Here is a 15,681-nt window from a genome sequence, read left to right as displayed (position 1 = left end):
AAGACATGAAGAATGTTTGAAATTTTGAAGATAAATTTATTTTAAGGGGGGTTAGGTTGTGAGGCCCCTGACCTTTGTAAAACGTATTAAGTCTTTGACTTTTGAATTATTTCAATAAAGACCCTCAGTTCCTTATTTGTCTTCAATTCTAGTTATAGGGTCGAAATTGTGCGCCAACCAAAAACTCAAAAACCCTGATTGAACTCAGAGCTCAAAAATCATTTCCAAAATCCTAATAATAATTAAATTAATATCCTAAATATATTTTACATACAAAAATCCTAGGTTTCCGGCTCTTAGTATGATTCACCATTTAATCCGAAATAAAGAAACTTTAACTGAATTGAATTCTTCAATCCTAATTAAATTAAATACTACACTTAATTAAATGTTCAAATTCATAAATTAAAGCCAAAGCCCTCACATTTTAATCACATTACAACTTGACCCCAAGTTAGTACTATTATATATATATATATACTTGTACCTTTCTTAAATAAATAATTTTGTACACAAAATGTCTTCATATTGTACACAAAGAATCAAAAGAAATCCTCTCAAATCCACTCCCCAAGGCCAGCTATGCTATGCATGGATATATGTGATGTCCATTTGGGGACAAATTCCTTGATTTAGGGAAGAAAATTGACCTAAGGTACAAATTTGAATATATATTGATATATATATATATATATATATTACTTGTAACCAATTCAACTTTGTTTAATCAAAACCTTAACTAGATAATGTTTAACGGTGTAATTAAGACTCTAATCATCGTACATTCCATTCCGTCCTAACTAAATCCAAGCCTATTCAATTGAATTTGAACTAAGGATATTTTGAACTTTTTACTATTATTTTTTTTCTATAAATATCCCAATTCTCTCTACACTTTTGAGCACAAAATACACTAGCACACTTACATATTCGGCTATGGGGGAGAGAGAGAGAGAGAGAGAGAGAGAGCTTTGGTGGTACAGGAGAAAAGAAGAGAATAACCTTTGTGAAAACTCTTCAACTAGGCAACAAGTAAGCCACATCACCATCTCTCCTTCTATTTCCTTTTTCAAAATACATGTTATTAGAGATTTAAAATCATATTTTCAAATGTGTTGTAGTGGTGTTCATTTGTTCACAGTTGATGAATTGGGCTCTGATCCTTCTTTCACTCATGTTTTCTCTTAATATATGCAAAACCACCTTTGCCTCCCACATCTCACATTATTTCCAAAGGCACACCATCTCTCTAAAAATCTGAGTTATTGATACATTATTTAGTATGTTTTCATCACAAAAGAAGTGAAAATTTTCACTTAGTTGGCCTGTTTTCACACCAATCTGCTTATTTTGAGTATTGTGCATGAAAAACCAATTTTTCATCCAATTTTTGAAACTTCTAAAAAAAATGTAGAAAAATCTCTTGGACCTAGGTTTTGTTTCAAAACTTCTTTAAAGAGTTAGCTTTCAATAAAAATTAGTTTCATGCTAAAAGAGTGGTCCTTTTAATTTTAATCTTTAAATGGTACTGAATCTGGAAATTTGGTTTTGTATTGGTATTCTATGCTCCTGTTTTCATGAATATGCTTATTAGCATATGATCATGTCTTGGTATATTATTGCGTGTGCTATGGTTATGCTCCTTACCTTCTTCATTTGATTATGCTCACGCTTATGTGGATATTACTATCTTGTTAAGTTGTTCTAACTTTAAATTAAGACATCTAACTCAACGGAAACCTTAGTTGAGGTGGTATTGGGTTTTCGATTACTCGAATAATGAAGAGATGATAGTGTGTTATGTATGGATTTATGGGATGTGCTCCCTAATTGAAGGGTAAGTCTTGTGCAAGTGGTTATCGTGTAAGCCCTAAAATGGAACGGATGTATTCGGACTCTTGCGATGATTTGATTTGGTGAGATGAGGTTGGGTCCGAATGGGACACTCAAGAGGCTAAAACGTTTTTTGAAAAGATAAGGTTGGATTCGGTATGATAAAACCTTTTTCTTTTCACCGTCCCTTTTGAGGTCCATCGATGGCATTGCGCGGTATGTAACCGTTGTAGGCATTTGTGCTTAGGTCTGCAAAGTAGCAAAAGGGCAATTTCTAAGTAGTCTGGCATCCAATTATTGCGGTTGGGAGGATGAAATCTCTATGGGGGATTTCTAGATTACTAACACCAAACCTTGTAATGCTTTATCATTGAATGATTATAATGCTTCTTTACTTGCTTGTTATAATTGTGATGGTGTATTGGATTGGGAAAAAGGGATGGGGGTGTGTGTGCATTTACTGGGCATTCAAAGGTCATGACGTTTCATGTTAGGTATTGAAGACTATTAGACCGGTCAAAGGCAAAACTAAGGTATTTGAAGGCGTATGGCTACCCTATGAAAGTTAGGAACTAGTTTTGTAAACATGCTTTAACATTGTAAGTGATTAATCGCTTGTTGTATTTAAGATATGGTATTGTAATTATTATGTATATCATTTGTAATCTATCCTTATACTTCGTCAACTCATGTAGCCCTTGTGTTAATACTTTGTCAAGATTTGTCAAAAATGTAGCTTTGCTATCTAAGGTGGTTGGACTTAGAATGTAGGCTATATTGACTCCTCTGACCTTCTTAGCATCTTACTTGGTTATTAGCCAAAGGGCTCATTAGTGACGTTTCCTACTCCTGTAACCTTAGATAAACTGTGTATTTATTTGTTAATATATTCCCTGAAGTTGCCAATTTTTGGGGCGTCACAAAATTGGTGCCATGCCAGACACTAAGTCAATGGAGAATTCTATCTCCCGATGAGGTGGAAACCCAGTAAGATCTTCAGGGAAAACATTTGGATATTCGTAAACTACCCTTGGTAAATCATTCTGAGCCATGCTACCATCATTGGCTAAGGAAATGGCAAAGAGGAAACTAAGTCCTCCACGACTCTTAACGTCAAACAACGATGAAATCGATCTAACACCTCGATCACATAGAAAATAGAAACAATCCCCAATAGGTGTGCATATGAACACTCGGTAACGCTGACAATCTATAGTAGCCTGGAAATGTGTCAACCAATCCATACCCAAAATAATGTTAAAAGTGTGCATGTCTAAGATGATGAAGTCAAAAGAGAGTTAGTGATCTATAACCTCGCAAGAGTTGCACACTAGGCCCAATGCCACTCAACCCCCAACCGGTGACTCTAACCATAAAGAAGACTCCAACTGATCAATCTCTAACTCCAATGCAGAAGCAAAAGTGGAAGATTTAAATGAATGTGATGCACCTGTATCAATCAGCACACTAGCCAAGGAATTGAACACAACAAAAGTACCTCTTACACCAAAGGATCTTGGTGACTCCTCTGGCGCTGTAATAGCATACATGTGCCCCTGTTGCCTCTGATCAACCTACTCATCTCTCAGAGCATAGGCATGTTGTACTAATTGAGCCAAGGTGGCTCCTTGATTAGCTCGTGAAGTCTGGACTGAATGAGACTGCTGATGGCTCTGAGTCTGCCTCAACCCTAATGCGCCAGATACGCCTCCCAACTGTGGGCAAGCTCTCCTCAAATGCCCTGACTAGCTATACTGAAAGCATGCAGGTCCTTGTCCCCTACTCTAGGACAGACTCTGAGATTGGTTAGGTGGTGGTGATGGTAATATCTACTGCCCTTCTCCCTTCTGTGGGCAGGTACTAGCCTTGTGACCCTGTTAGCCACACCTGAAACAAGTAAAGCTGCCTTGAGCATTCCTTCCCAGGCCAACACTTTGCAAAGGGAATATAGATCTCATCTGTTGTGATTAGGGCTAGGATGAAGAGGTGCCCCTATGCTTGTTACTAAGTGTGAAGTCCCCCTATGACTCCTGACCTCTAGACCTCGAACCCCGAAGTCTCCCTTCCTCGACCTACACTATCATCTCTACATGTGTCGCTGCCTCCACAAGACGGTCATAGTTTTGGATCATGTTTTCGGCAACCTTGAACAAGATTTTGGTTCTCAATCTCTTCGCAAATTCTATGCAACGACGTTCCTCCGTTGCCACCAACTCTGGTGCAAACTGAGACAAACTAGTGAAGGTTGCTTCAGACTCGGTCACGGACAAGTTTAGTTGCTTGAGGTTTTGAAATTCTTGCCTCAGTCTCTCCCTAGCTGTGAGGGGTAGGTATTTGTCTTGGAAAGTAATGAAAAAAGCTTCCCATGTCAGCCCCACTCTGCCTTTGGCGTACTTCCACCATTGGCCCACATCCCCTTTGAGGTAGTAACTCGCCAGAGTCACCTTTAGTTCACTATCATCGATGTGAAGCATCTCAAATGTCTTCACTATTTGCTAGAGCCACTCATCCACCTTCTTGGGCTTTGGACCACCATGAAACTTATCCCGCTTGGCCTGCAAGAACTCTTTAGCAAGAAAGCCTACCCTCATCTCCACAGCGTTCTCTTAGGCTTGGTTCTCGGCCCTCAAGATGTTCATTGACTCCCTCAAAACCCTGCCATTTCTTGGGCTAGGGCACCCATTGTGGCTTGACCACCTTGCTCTGGGACTCCTGCTTACCCTATTTGCTCAACCACGTTGGTTTGGCCTGCTTGCTCGGCCGCATTAGCTTGGCCGAACCCTTTTTCTTGCATCGGAACCTCACAAGCCAACACTTCATCAACACCTTGGGAGGCCTACCATGCCTCCCGCCTCGACCACCACATGCTTGACCTCTTCCTGACATCCTAATTAAGGATAATAATAAACAATTTAGCATACAATCTCATATGTGCTTGCAACTTGTCTCACATGTCCCACCACAACAATTCTATCAATTTCCATTTTACACAAACACTTAGTTTCACTCCACATAAGCACTTAATCACGTAAACACATACGAATTACTCTTTTACGATGAAATTTGTCCCATAAAATACCCAGAATTCTTATTAGACTAAGCATTGATCAGGTGCCCTTGTAATGAGCCATCATGGAATGTAATTGGCACAAACAACATCGTAAAAGTTCAATCCCATACCCATCTAGTCATGTAAGCATGTTATCACATAACACCTAAAACATGGAACATCACCTAGTTTAGTGGAGTGAACCCATTGTGGAAAAGCAACCACTTCCTGCGAGCCCCAAATATTCAAACCCGGTAGCTATGATACCAAGTTGTAACGCCCCATGGAATTAACATAAGAAAACTTAACATTTTCCAACAACATGATCTTGTTTCCAAATTAATAGCTCCCATTGCATAAATGTATAAGAAATATAATGCCTCATTATTAACATCATCATCAAATCTCTAACATTGGTATTCATTATACTCTAGAGATTTACAAAAGTATTACCACGTGCAATTATACATTCAACATTCCTAGAATATGAATCCATAGCATGTGGCACAGCAAGTCACTACAACAAAAAAAAGTCTTTGGTGACAAAAATGCATGATGAAAAAAAAAATGTCTCCAAATATACATGTTTTAGAGATAAAAGTAAGATTTTGTCTCCAATTGTAGTATTTTTAGAGAGAAAAACCAAATTTTGTCACCAAATGCTTAAAATCAATAAAACAATAGGTGACGAAAATTTTATTCGTCTCTATATTTTATTTTTCGTCGAAAAAAAATTCCCGCGCTTGGAAAATTTCGCAGGATATTTGGCGCCATTTTAGAGATGAAAATTTTCATCACCATTGTACAAAATTTTTCGTGAGGAAATAATTTCGTCTCCTATAGTTTTATTATGTAAAACAACGTAGTTTCATGCTATAAATGAGAAGCCCTCTTTGTTTGCCCAAATTAGTTCCTATTTTGCAAAGCCCTCTTTAGGTTAGACATGAGTACCTGTTTAAATGGATTTTTCTACCATCATTGTCACCACTCCAACACCACCACCACCACCACCACCATTTCTGCCACCACAGATCCATAACCATCGCCTCTACTGCTGTCACCACTCCACCACCACCTCTCATCCACTTCCATCGCCACAACCGCTACTACTCCACACCGTCACTACCGTTGTCACTCCACCACTACTATCACTACTACCACCACCTATCTTCGACCACCGCCATCACCACTCTACCACTGCCACCACTAACTCTCTTCCATCACCACTACCACCACTGCCACTGCTGCCACTTTACCACTACCACCATCACCTTTACACCACCATCGCTACTACTTCACCACCACCATTACCACTATTGTTGCTACTCCACCACCGCTACCCTCACCACTGCATCACCACCACTACCACCATCAGTTATCCACTACTTCCACCAACACCAACACCACCACTACTCCACCACACTGCCGCCATTACCATTTTTCCTCCACCACCACTGCCTTACTTTACCACTACCGTTGCCGCCACTCCACTTCCACTGCCGCCGCTCCACTACCACCACTGCTCCTCGACCACCACCACTAGCACTCCACCTCCACCAAACCCATTTAACCCCATTTATTAAATAGGTGAGTTTGAATCAATTTCGTTTGGTTTTAGCTTTTAAAAACTATTTTTCAAGTTTCAATCCTTATTTTTTAAATTTTTAGTGAATTTTTTTAATATGTTAATTATTTTTTTAATTGATTAAAATATTGAAAAATTTCAATTACTAATTTTTTTTAGTCGGGGTATATTGATTATTGGCCACTAAAAAAAAATTTAGTCGCTAAATATGTCACAACTTTTAGTCGCCAAAAAATGAGTTTTGGCAACTAAAATTATTTAGTCGTCGAATGAAAAATAAAAATTTACTTATTATCTTTGGCGATCAGAAGTTTGGTTGTCAAAATTTTATTTTCAACTATTAAAAAAATTTATAGTCGTCAAAAAATGAGTTTTGGCTACTAAAATTATTTAGTCGCCGAATGAAAAACAATTTTTTTTTTTGATAGTCAAAAAATTATTTTCAGTTATTAAAAAAAATTTAATTGCCAAAGAATTAAAATATTTAGAGAGAGATATTTTCAATTTGGAGGAATTCATAAAAGCGTTTGACCCTTTCTTTCTATCCTTTTCTATCTTTATTTTCTCAACTTCTCTCTCTCTCTCTCTCTCTCTCTCTCTCTCTCTCTCTCTCTCTCCATTAGGGTTTCATTCTACTTCTGAATGGAAAATACAGAGGAATCGAGCCCCCTTACTCCAAGGCACTTAGCGTAGACGACGATGAGAAGAGAGCCACCAAGCCAATCGCAGCTCCTCCTCCTCCTCCTCCGCCTACTACAGCAGCGGAAAAGCATTCTCCACCGGCAGCTTTCGGCAACCCCTATTAGACGGCCGACGGATTACCACTAGGGCACGGCAGCGTCATGGGCGAACCTCTGAATTGTCACAACCCCAATCCAAGTTGTTTACAAAAATTTCTTCACTGAAATGTCTACAAAACAAGTTGTTTGAGGTTGCTAGGCAAGAATATGTGATGGGTAAATAAGATGTAAACACTTATATGCCATGAATTGTCACAACCCTAATCCACCCCTAGAGGTCAGAGTGGTGACCGGACAATAATCATAGATTACCTATGGCTACAAAGAAAAATTTCAAAATACTCAAATAATATCGGGCCTGAAACGAAAGCAAAGTAAAAGTAACATTGTCCATTGAGTTGTGCATACATGACATCACAAACACATACATATATTATTAAATACATATAACATATATATACATCCAACAACATTTACAAAGTTACAAAGTTACAAATCTTAACTTTTTAAAAACTTTCCAAAGAAGGCAATCAAGGGCCTCAGCTCAGGTGACAAACGAAAACAAAACTCTAAACTTGAACCTCTTTGCTAAATACCTACATACATGTAACGCACCATATTTTATTACTAGGATAACTTTACCAATATTCATTAATTAAGTCCATTTACAAATAACAATTCACCCTTGGATGAAATGATGAATAATTAAATATACATATTCCCTCTCGTTATACAACAATGACATTTACATAAAAATAAAAGAAATACCCTGAGGCTTACAATAAAAGAGAGGATACTACTCTTTACAAAAAAAAAAAAATATAGCACTCAGCAAAACAACAAATGAAGTAGTGCAATCCATCACTACATTACACTTATGAAATGGTAAAACCCATTGTTTGATCTTCAAATCCGAAAAGCATTCCCTGTATGTGTACAGGCAGGGGGTGAGCAATCACTAGCTCACCAAGCAATCTCATATTAAAACATTAGAAGATATGCGGTTACCAAAATACTCATACATATACGTGAAATCATATCATGTCAAAACCATATGATTTTATTACATAATCTCTTAAATCCAATTTTTTTAATTAACCACAACAAGTTAACTTAAATAAATAAACATGTTTCAATAGCAACAAGACATCCTTTTCAATTCATTCAATTATCTCATTATCAATTGAATCAAATAATTAAACAATTCATCAAATCCATTTTATACAGTCTTATGAGATGAATGCATATGTCATGTCATGCTCAAAATATTTTTCTCATCTTTTGAAAATCTTACGCACAATGCCAATTTGAAAACACATTAATCCAACAATTTCAATAAAATTCCAAGATGGTAAATACGACTCAGGTAATCCCTAGGCTAGTGTCTGCAAGTAGATTGTACAAGTACTACCAATTTGTCATTTTTACCAGTATTAACTGGAAGGCTCGACACCTGTAATCTATCATTTTTACCAGTATTAACTGGAAGGCTTGACACCTATCATCTACACCACCTTTCAAGACTTACCACCGTGTTTACAACAAAATCATTTCATGAAAACTTGTTTCCCAACATTCCTTTCTCAATGCAAAGTTTTCAAATCAAATTTCAAAACTCATCATTATCAAATGAATTGATATGCCAATGCAATATTTCTTCCACTTTCAATACTTCTACACAATATTCCCATTATGATCAAAATTATCATTTCTCATTTTAATATAGTTTCTCAAGATGAATATAAATACTTTTATTTCAATTCATCCATGGGACAACATAATTCACACACTTAGAGTAATTTCAACCATTTAATCACTTCAAGACTATATCAACATTTTAAACAACAATTTTCAAAAACTTCAACATTTCTCATATTCCATGAAAACCATCATTTATATGTAAACAAATAAATAATTTTTCAAACATCATTTATTTTGGCACACAAAATAAATATAACAATATCTTCAAAGATTGTTAACATCTTTCTTAAAAACTCCCAATTTCTAGGTTTTCTCACCAAAACCACACATCTTCATTTATTGAAAGAAAGTCACCAAAAACATCTCTCTTCAATCCTCATAGTTCAAAACCCTCAATTTCTATTTAAAAGGAACAAGAAAGTAAACCCACTTTCAAATAAATTTCTCATCTTCTTGAATCAACAATTAATTTTCCAAACAAATCAAAGGATGATTTTGAAAATCATCTAGATCTTGCAAAAACATATATATAACTCAAATGAAATCCCTACTTATTAAATATTACCATTTCCATCCTATTATGTCAAAAATTATGGAATAATCTTAATAACACACCTTTAACCATAACAAATATAACATTTTAACCAAAACTAATTTAATCAACTAAATTAGTAATTTTATTATTTTCAAAAAATTTCAAATTAATAATACCAAACATATCTTCACATGCCTCATCCTTCAAGCATAACCATATTTCAACATAACCATTTTTCATGCCAAACTATTTAAAGAGGTAATATTTTTTCCAAATTCTCTACCAATAACAATTTCACAACTTTTTCTAAAATTACTTAACCAACATGATATTTACATCAAAAATTATGAAATATGTCCAATAGTAACATTCTCAAGGTTATGAGTTCGAAAGTTCACATTTCACATTTTTATTTTCATAAAAATGGACACAACTCAATCATCAACTTATCATCTTTTATAAAATATCATGAATATAACACTTTTAGAGTTTTTAATCTCAAAACAACTATATAATTCCTACTTAAGAATTTACTCCATATTCCTCAACATTAATTTATTTTTCTCAAAAATAAATTCCAAATCAAAGATTAAAAAAAAATTGACTTTATATTTCTCAAAATAAATCATCTAATCATAATATGATGTAAATACAATCATACAACCTTTAAATTTTATTTTCGAATTTTTTTTTACAAAATTAACAACACAAAATAATTATCTCAAAATGTCAACATTCTTAACATTTCAACATAATTTTTCTTCCAAAAATTACCAAACAAAAATTTGAAAATTTCATATATATATATATATATATATATGCAATACCTCTTAAAATGACATATTTTCTCAAAATAACCCTAACATAGTTTTAATTTAAAAATATGAAGAAAGTCCCCACCTCAAATATGAAGAAAAGCAAATTCGAAAAAGTAAACATTGTCCAATCATGAATCCGAGATCACCATTGCGAAGATCATGACGAGCTCTCCAACTTTCATTTACAACACTTTTGCAAAATCTCACTCTAAAGACTCCTATTTCAAACTTGAAGCTTGACTAAAAATGGTGAATAGAGAGAGAGAAAGAGAGAGCGAGAGAGAGAGACGTTGAGCTCTGACCATCCAAGGAAAAAAAGAAAGGAAAAGGAATAAGGGAGAAGGTGTGGGGAACAACCCCATGTAGGTTCACTTTCCCAAAATGGGTTTTCAAAAAAATACAATATAATTTTCGTAATAATACCTCAAAATTTTATAACATAAATTATAAAATGATATAATTTTTTTCTCACCACAAAATATAACATTTTTGCGCACCACAAAATATAATATTTTGCTCACTACGAAATATACATATTTTCATTCTTTATAAAATATATAATTTTTTCACCATATGATACAAACCATAAAATCAACTATCAAATATTTATTATAACCCCTATATAATAAATAATAACAACTCCCAAGATGATTACTACCGATCACATAATTAAAAATGACCAAACAGTTAAACATGAATCACTAAACGAACTCAAATTAAATTAAATCTAAGTCATGGGTCCCACCCATAAGCCAAACATGGTCCAATTATATACCAAAATGGACCCAAAAAATTTATCCAAATCATGATCTAAACATTAAAAATTAAATAACAAAATTCTACTGTAAATTAAACTGAACAACAATCAGTCCGTGAATTTTTATAAAATAAATACTCATCATTTAATTTAGAAATTGTTATCCAACATGCTAGACTCATATGGGAACAACGTATAAAAATTTCATAATTTTTTGAGATCGGGAACTATTTTAAAAAAATACTAAACTGAACTGTTTTCGCACAGAATTTACACAATAGTCAAATTCAAAAATTTGCTCAATTAAATTATGCACTATCTATATTATAAAAAAAAAATTGGGGGTCATTACAATTCATATAGGGGAAGGGAGTAAGCTAAATCCTAATGAGTAATAATAATGTAAAGGAGTTAATGAATAAGTCTGAATTTTTAGAAAAACAACTTATCATATTTAAAATATCATTCAAAAATAAATCATACATAAATTAAATGAATTGTGTAATTTATCCAATAGCATTAAATATATTCAAACTTGACGGAACGACATGTGGTCCAATACATAGTAGAATGACCTCTGGTCCAAGTTATAATAGAACAACCTCTAGTCCAATTTATAACAAAACAATCTTTGGTCCAATTTATAATAGATAAGATAGAACGACCTCAAGTCTAACATAATAGTCATAGATAATTCATTTAAGATTGCCATAATAAATTATCAATGGAAAACTCATTCATTCAGAGCAAAACATAATTCATAAAACCTAACATTTCATAATGTTCCAAAATAAATATTTAAAAACATATCTTCACAAAATTATTACTCACAATAAATTTGATTCTAATAAGTCTCCTCATATGACCGACCTAGAGTTCTTACTTGATAAGTTTCTTAATGAATTTCCCTTTCCTTTCTGTAAGCCCTAGCTTTTCGCGAGCGGATCCTCTAGAGTTAATCTCCTAAAGTGATCTCCTAAAGTACTTGATCAAACGGCTGAGAATAAAACTCACCAAAACGACGTCGTTTTGGTGAGTATTTTGAAAAAAAAAAAATCCGATTTTGGTGTTTCAAAACAACGAAGGTTCCTGGAGATCTGAAATTAGAGAGAGAGAGAGAGAGAGAGAGAGAGAGACAGAAGGGCGGAGAGTTTCCGACGTCCGACGCGCCACCGTTGCCGCTGCCGCTGCCACACCGCTGGGGTGCAACTATTCCAGACTATATCTTGAACCTATAATGGGACTCTTGCTGAATTTTTGCTATATTCCAGTCACTTGAGAAATGGGACTCTTGCTAAATTTTTGTCTGCAAAATTTTGGAGTTTGAGTGCTTTGTGGGTTTGTGTCTGAATCAAATGTTGTTTCTTGGAGTTTGAGTGCTTTGATAGCTATAGCGGCGATAGTGGCGCGGCAGCGGCAATGGAAACTCTCCGCCCTTCTCTCTCTCTCTCTCTCTCTCTCTCTCTCTCTCTCTCTCTCTCTCTCTCTCTCTCTCATTTTAGATTTCCAGGAACCTTCATTGTTTTGAAACACCAAAATCTGAATTTTTTATTTTTTCTTTTCAAAATACTCTCCAAAATGACGTCTTTTTGGTGAGTTTTATTCTTAGCCGTTCGATCAAGTACTTTAGGAGATCACTCTAGAGGATTAACTCTAGAGGATCCGCTAGCTAACTTTTCTTGGGCTCAACTCCCTTTCTCTTCTTTGTCTCAGAATTTCTAGCAACAATAGAATTAGCTCTCTCTCTCTCCCTCATTTCCCCCGACAACATCCCTTGTTATTGACTTCATTCACCCTTTCTTTTTATTATTATTAGTTAATTAATCTTGATTATGTGTCATTAATTAGGATTAATCTTTGATCATAATTAGTTTAGTTAATCTCAATTTAAAAAAGTCTTAATTTATTCATTCTTAATTTTTATTAATCCCATGTCCGTTCAATCGAGCTCCTAATAGGCTCTATATATTAGACTAAACTAGTGAAGTTCATCACTTAAGGATTTCTAAATTATTTAGTCTTTCAATTTCTAATTCAAAATAAAAACCCTACACATGAAATTGAATTAATTAAGTTCTCCAATTAAAGATTTCTACTCTTCCATTAACTAATTAATCTAATTGGGTTTAATTTGATCATGCTTAATTCTTAATTAATAAATCTCAATTAAGTTTTGATTAAATCATTCCAATTTATACTGATCTCACTTCATTTTAATTTAATTTATTAAATTGGCATGACTACATTTCCACTCATGGGTTCTTTCAAATCATTTAGACCTTCAATTACGAATTCAATTCATAATCCCCATTAAACTATTCAGTACACACGCATTACAAATAAACTTTCAGTTGTAATTAATTAATCATGTCTAAGTCCATTTAATGTGAATTAATTCTTAATTTCCATTACTAAATTAATTACAATTAAGTTAATTTAATCTAATTTTATTTCATTAATTCTAATTAATTTTCTAATAAAGTACCCAAAATACTCTACACATCAAATTAATACTATTTGGCTTCTCAAATAATATTTTTAAGATATATAAGCGTTTCAATTTCAAATCTGTAGCTATTCCTTAATTTTAATCCATTGGAATTTATATCAAGGCCTTTCTTAAAATTGATCTCATTTTCGTGAGTCTTATAATTTTTGACATATGTTCCTAATCAATTGGATTTATTTCCATTCAATTTCGTTTCATTAATTCACATGTTATTCCTTGAATAGTATAAGGTAATTAACTTGAATTAAATCTTTACATATATATAACATAATTTTGACAAAGAAATTCATGTGTTCCTAACTCATTAATTATATTCTTTTCCAAGTATCAATTTTAACTATTTTATATTATAAGTTAACGAATTTAGTTTAAGGTATTCAAAAATAGATTATCGTATATTTTCCTTAAATGACATTATTCCGGGTGTTACATGAATTCAAGGTAAAAACACATCAAACCATGTATTTGGTACCAATTCTTCAAACCCTTCCTAGTTTTCAACTTTTCTCATTTTTCTTCAATTAAATCTTTCCAAAACTTAGTTCAAATTAATTTCTAACTAGGTTGTGATAACAAAATATAGTTGAGGGATAAATTTTGTACCTTGTTATGATTTTCTCTTGATTTTAGGTTGAACCCTTGAATTTCTTTCTTTTTCCTCTTCCTTTTCTCCTTGATCTTCTTTCTAGCCCCAAGAACTCAATTCTCTCCAACTCCCTCCATCTTTCTCTAAATTTCTAGTATATGTAAGATAGATTAGTTTAGTTTACTAATTATCTCATTAGGTTAGTTAATTAGGCTTAGTTCTAATTAACCTTACTTAAATCCTAATCTTGGTTAGTCTAATTAACCTTACTTAGACTTAAGTTAATCTTGTTTAAGTTTTGATAATCCTACTTAATTTTGATTAAGTACTCATTAGGCTCTACTCATTAGACTAAGTTCATTGAGATCCTCACTTAAGGTTTTCTAAGTTACCTAGACATTCAATAATCCAATTCAAACAATTTCCCTAACTTCTCATTTGTTGCTTAGTTTTCCATCCTTAGTTTTCATGTTCAATTTCTCCAAATCTACTAGGGTTTCCTACTCAAACTCAACAAAGCCAAAATCCTAACATAACAAACATATCATATGAATTATGCACATGTAATACAAGAATTTCCTAGCATAAATCAATGCATGAATGTGTTATGCATGCTTGGCTATCACAATCTTCCAACCTTAAAAAGTTTGTTCCTCCAAACTTGACTTACCTTGCCAAGGAAACAAACCCGCATACCTTTTCTTCATCTCATCCTCTCTTTCCCATGTGGCCCCTTGTCCATAATGATCTTTCCATTCAACATTCACTAATGCTGTGTTTGGTTGGGAGATTTGGAGAGGGATTTGGAAATGGAAAGGGAAAGGGAAAAGATGTATGAAACTATGTGAAATATAGGTATATTTTTTTCACATTTCACCTACTTTTTCCATTTTCCTTTCCAAATCTCTCCTCAAATCCCTCAACCAAACACAGCATAATGGTATGAGCTTGTTTCTCAATTGTTTGACTTGGTAGTTAACAATCTGGATTGCTTGCTCTTCATATTCCAAGTTCTCATCAATAGCTAACCAGTGGTAGTCAATGACATGGAAAGGATCTTCCATTAATGATAGCACAACTACAAAGGTCCCAGAAATCAACACCGTTACTACCACTACAAAAATTGTCGACCCATTTGCCAACGCTGTTCCACAAGCACCCAATTCAACCTGACTTCATATTCTAAAATTGCAGTCGCTTTATATGGCCCCATCTCAAGCCATGAGGGTTTTACTAGAGAAAGGACAACTTAAGCTCCTTTACCCCTAGTCTCTTCCTAATCTTCTTCCACCTAGGCATGACGCATCCAAATATTGTGCCTTTCACAAACAACATGTTCATGGAACCAACCATGGCATGCACCTCCGCCATGAAATCCAAGATCTCATTGACCAAAAAATCATAGCTCTACCTCAAAGGCCAAATGTCAGCACTAACCCCTTACCTACCCATCACCGGGTACTACCCCCTCCTTGCCTTAACCTTATCCATACACTATCACCCAGCTTTAACCCCAGTAGATATATCATACCATCCCACTTGCCTAGACCCAAAGTGGTTATTCCAAA

General features: G+C 34.3%; 1 protein-coding gene across 1 annotated transcript; it reads right to left on the bottom strand.

The window, feature by feature from the left end:
• Positions 1–2,750: 2,750 nt before the first annotated feature.
• Positions 2,751–3,383, bottom strand: LOC145816092 (uncharacterized). The gene is made up of 2 exons (XM_082912334.1): positions 3,192–3,383; positions 2,751–3,053 (listed from the first exon to the last, which is right to left on the bottom strand). The coding sequence occupies exons 1-2, from the start codon at positions 3,381–3,383 to the stop codon at positions 2,751–2,753; spliced, it is 495 nt and encodes a 164-aa protein (XP_082768460.1).
• Positions 3,384–15,681: the final 12,298 nt, after the last annotated feature.

Source organism: Camellia sinensis, unplaced genomic scaffold (genome assembly GCF_055761805.1).
Source record: "Camellia sinensis isolate YWXY unplaced genomic scaffold, ASM5576180v1 Unanchor3, whole genome shotgun sequence".
Classification (NCBI taxonomy): Eukaryota; Viridiplantae; Streptophyta; class Magnoliopsida; order Ericales; family Theaceae; genus Camellia; species Camellia sinensis.
This window is presented reverse-complemented; position numbering and strand designations above follow the sequence as displayed.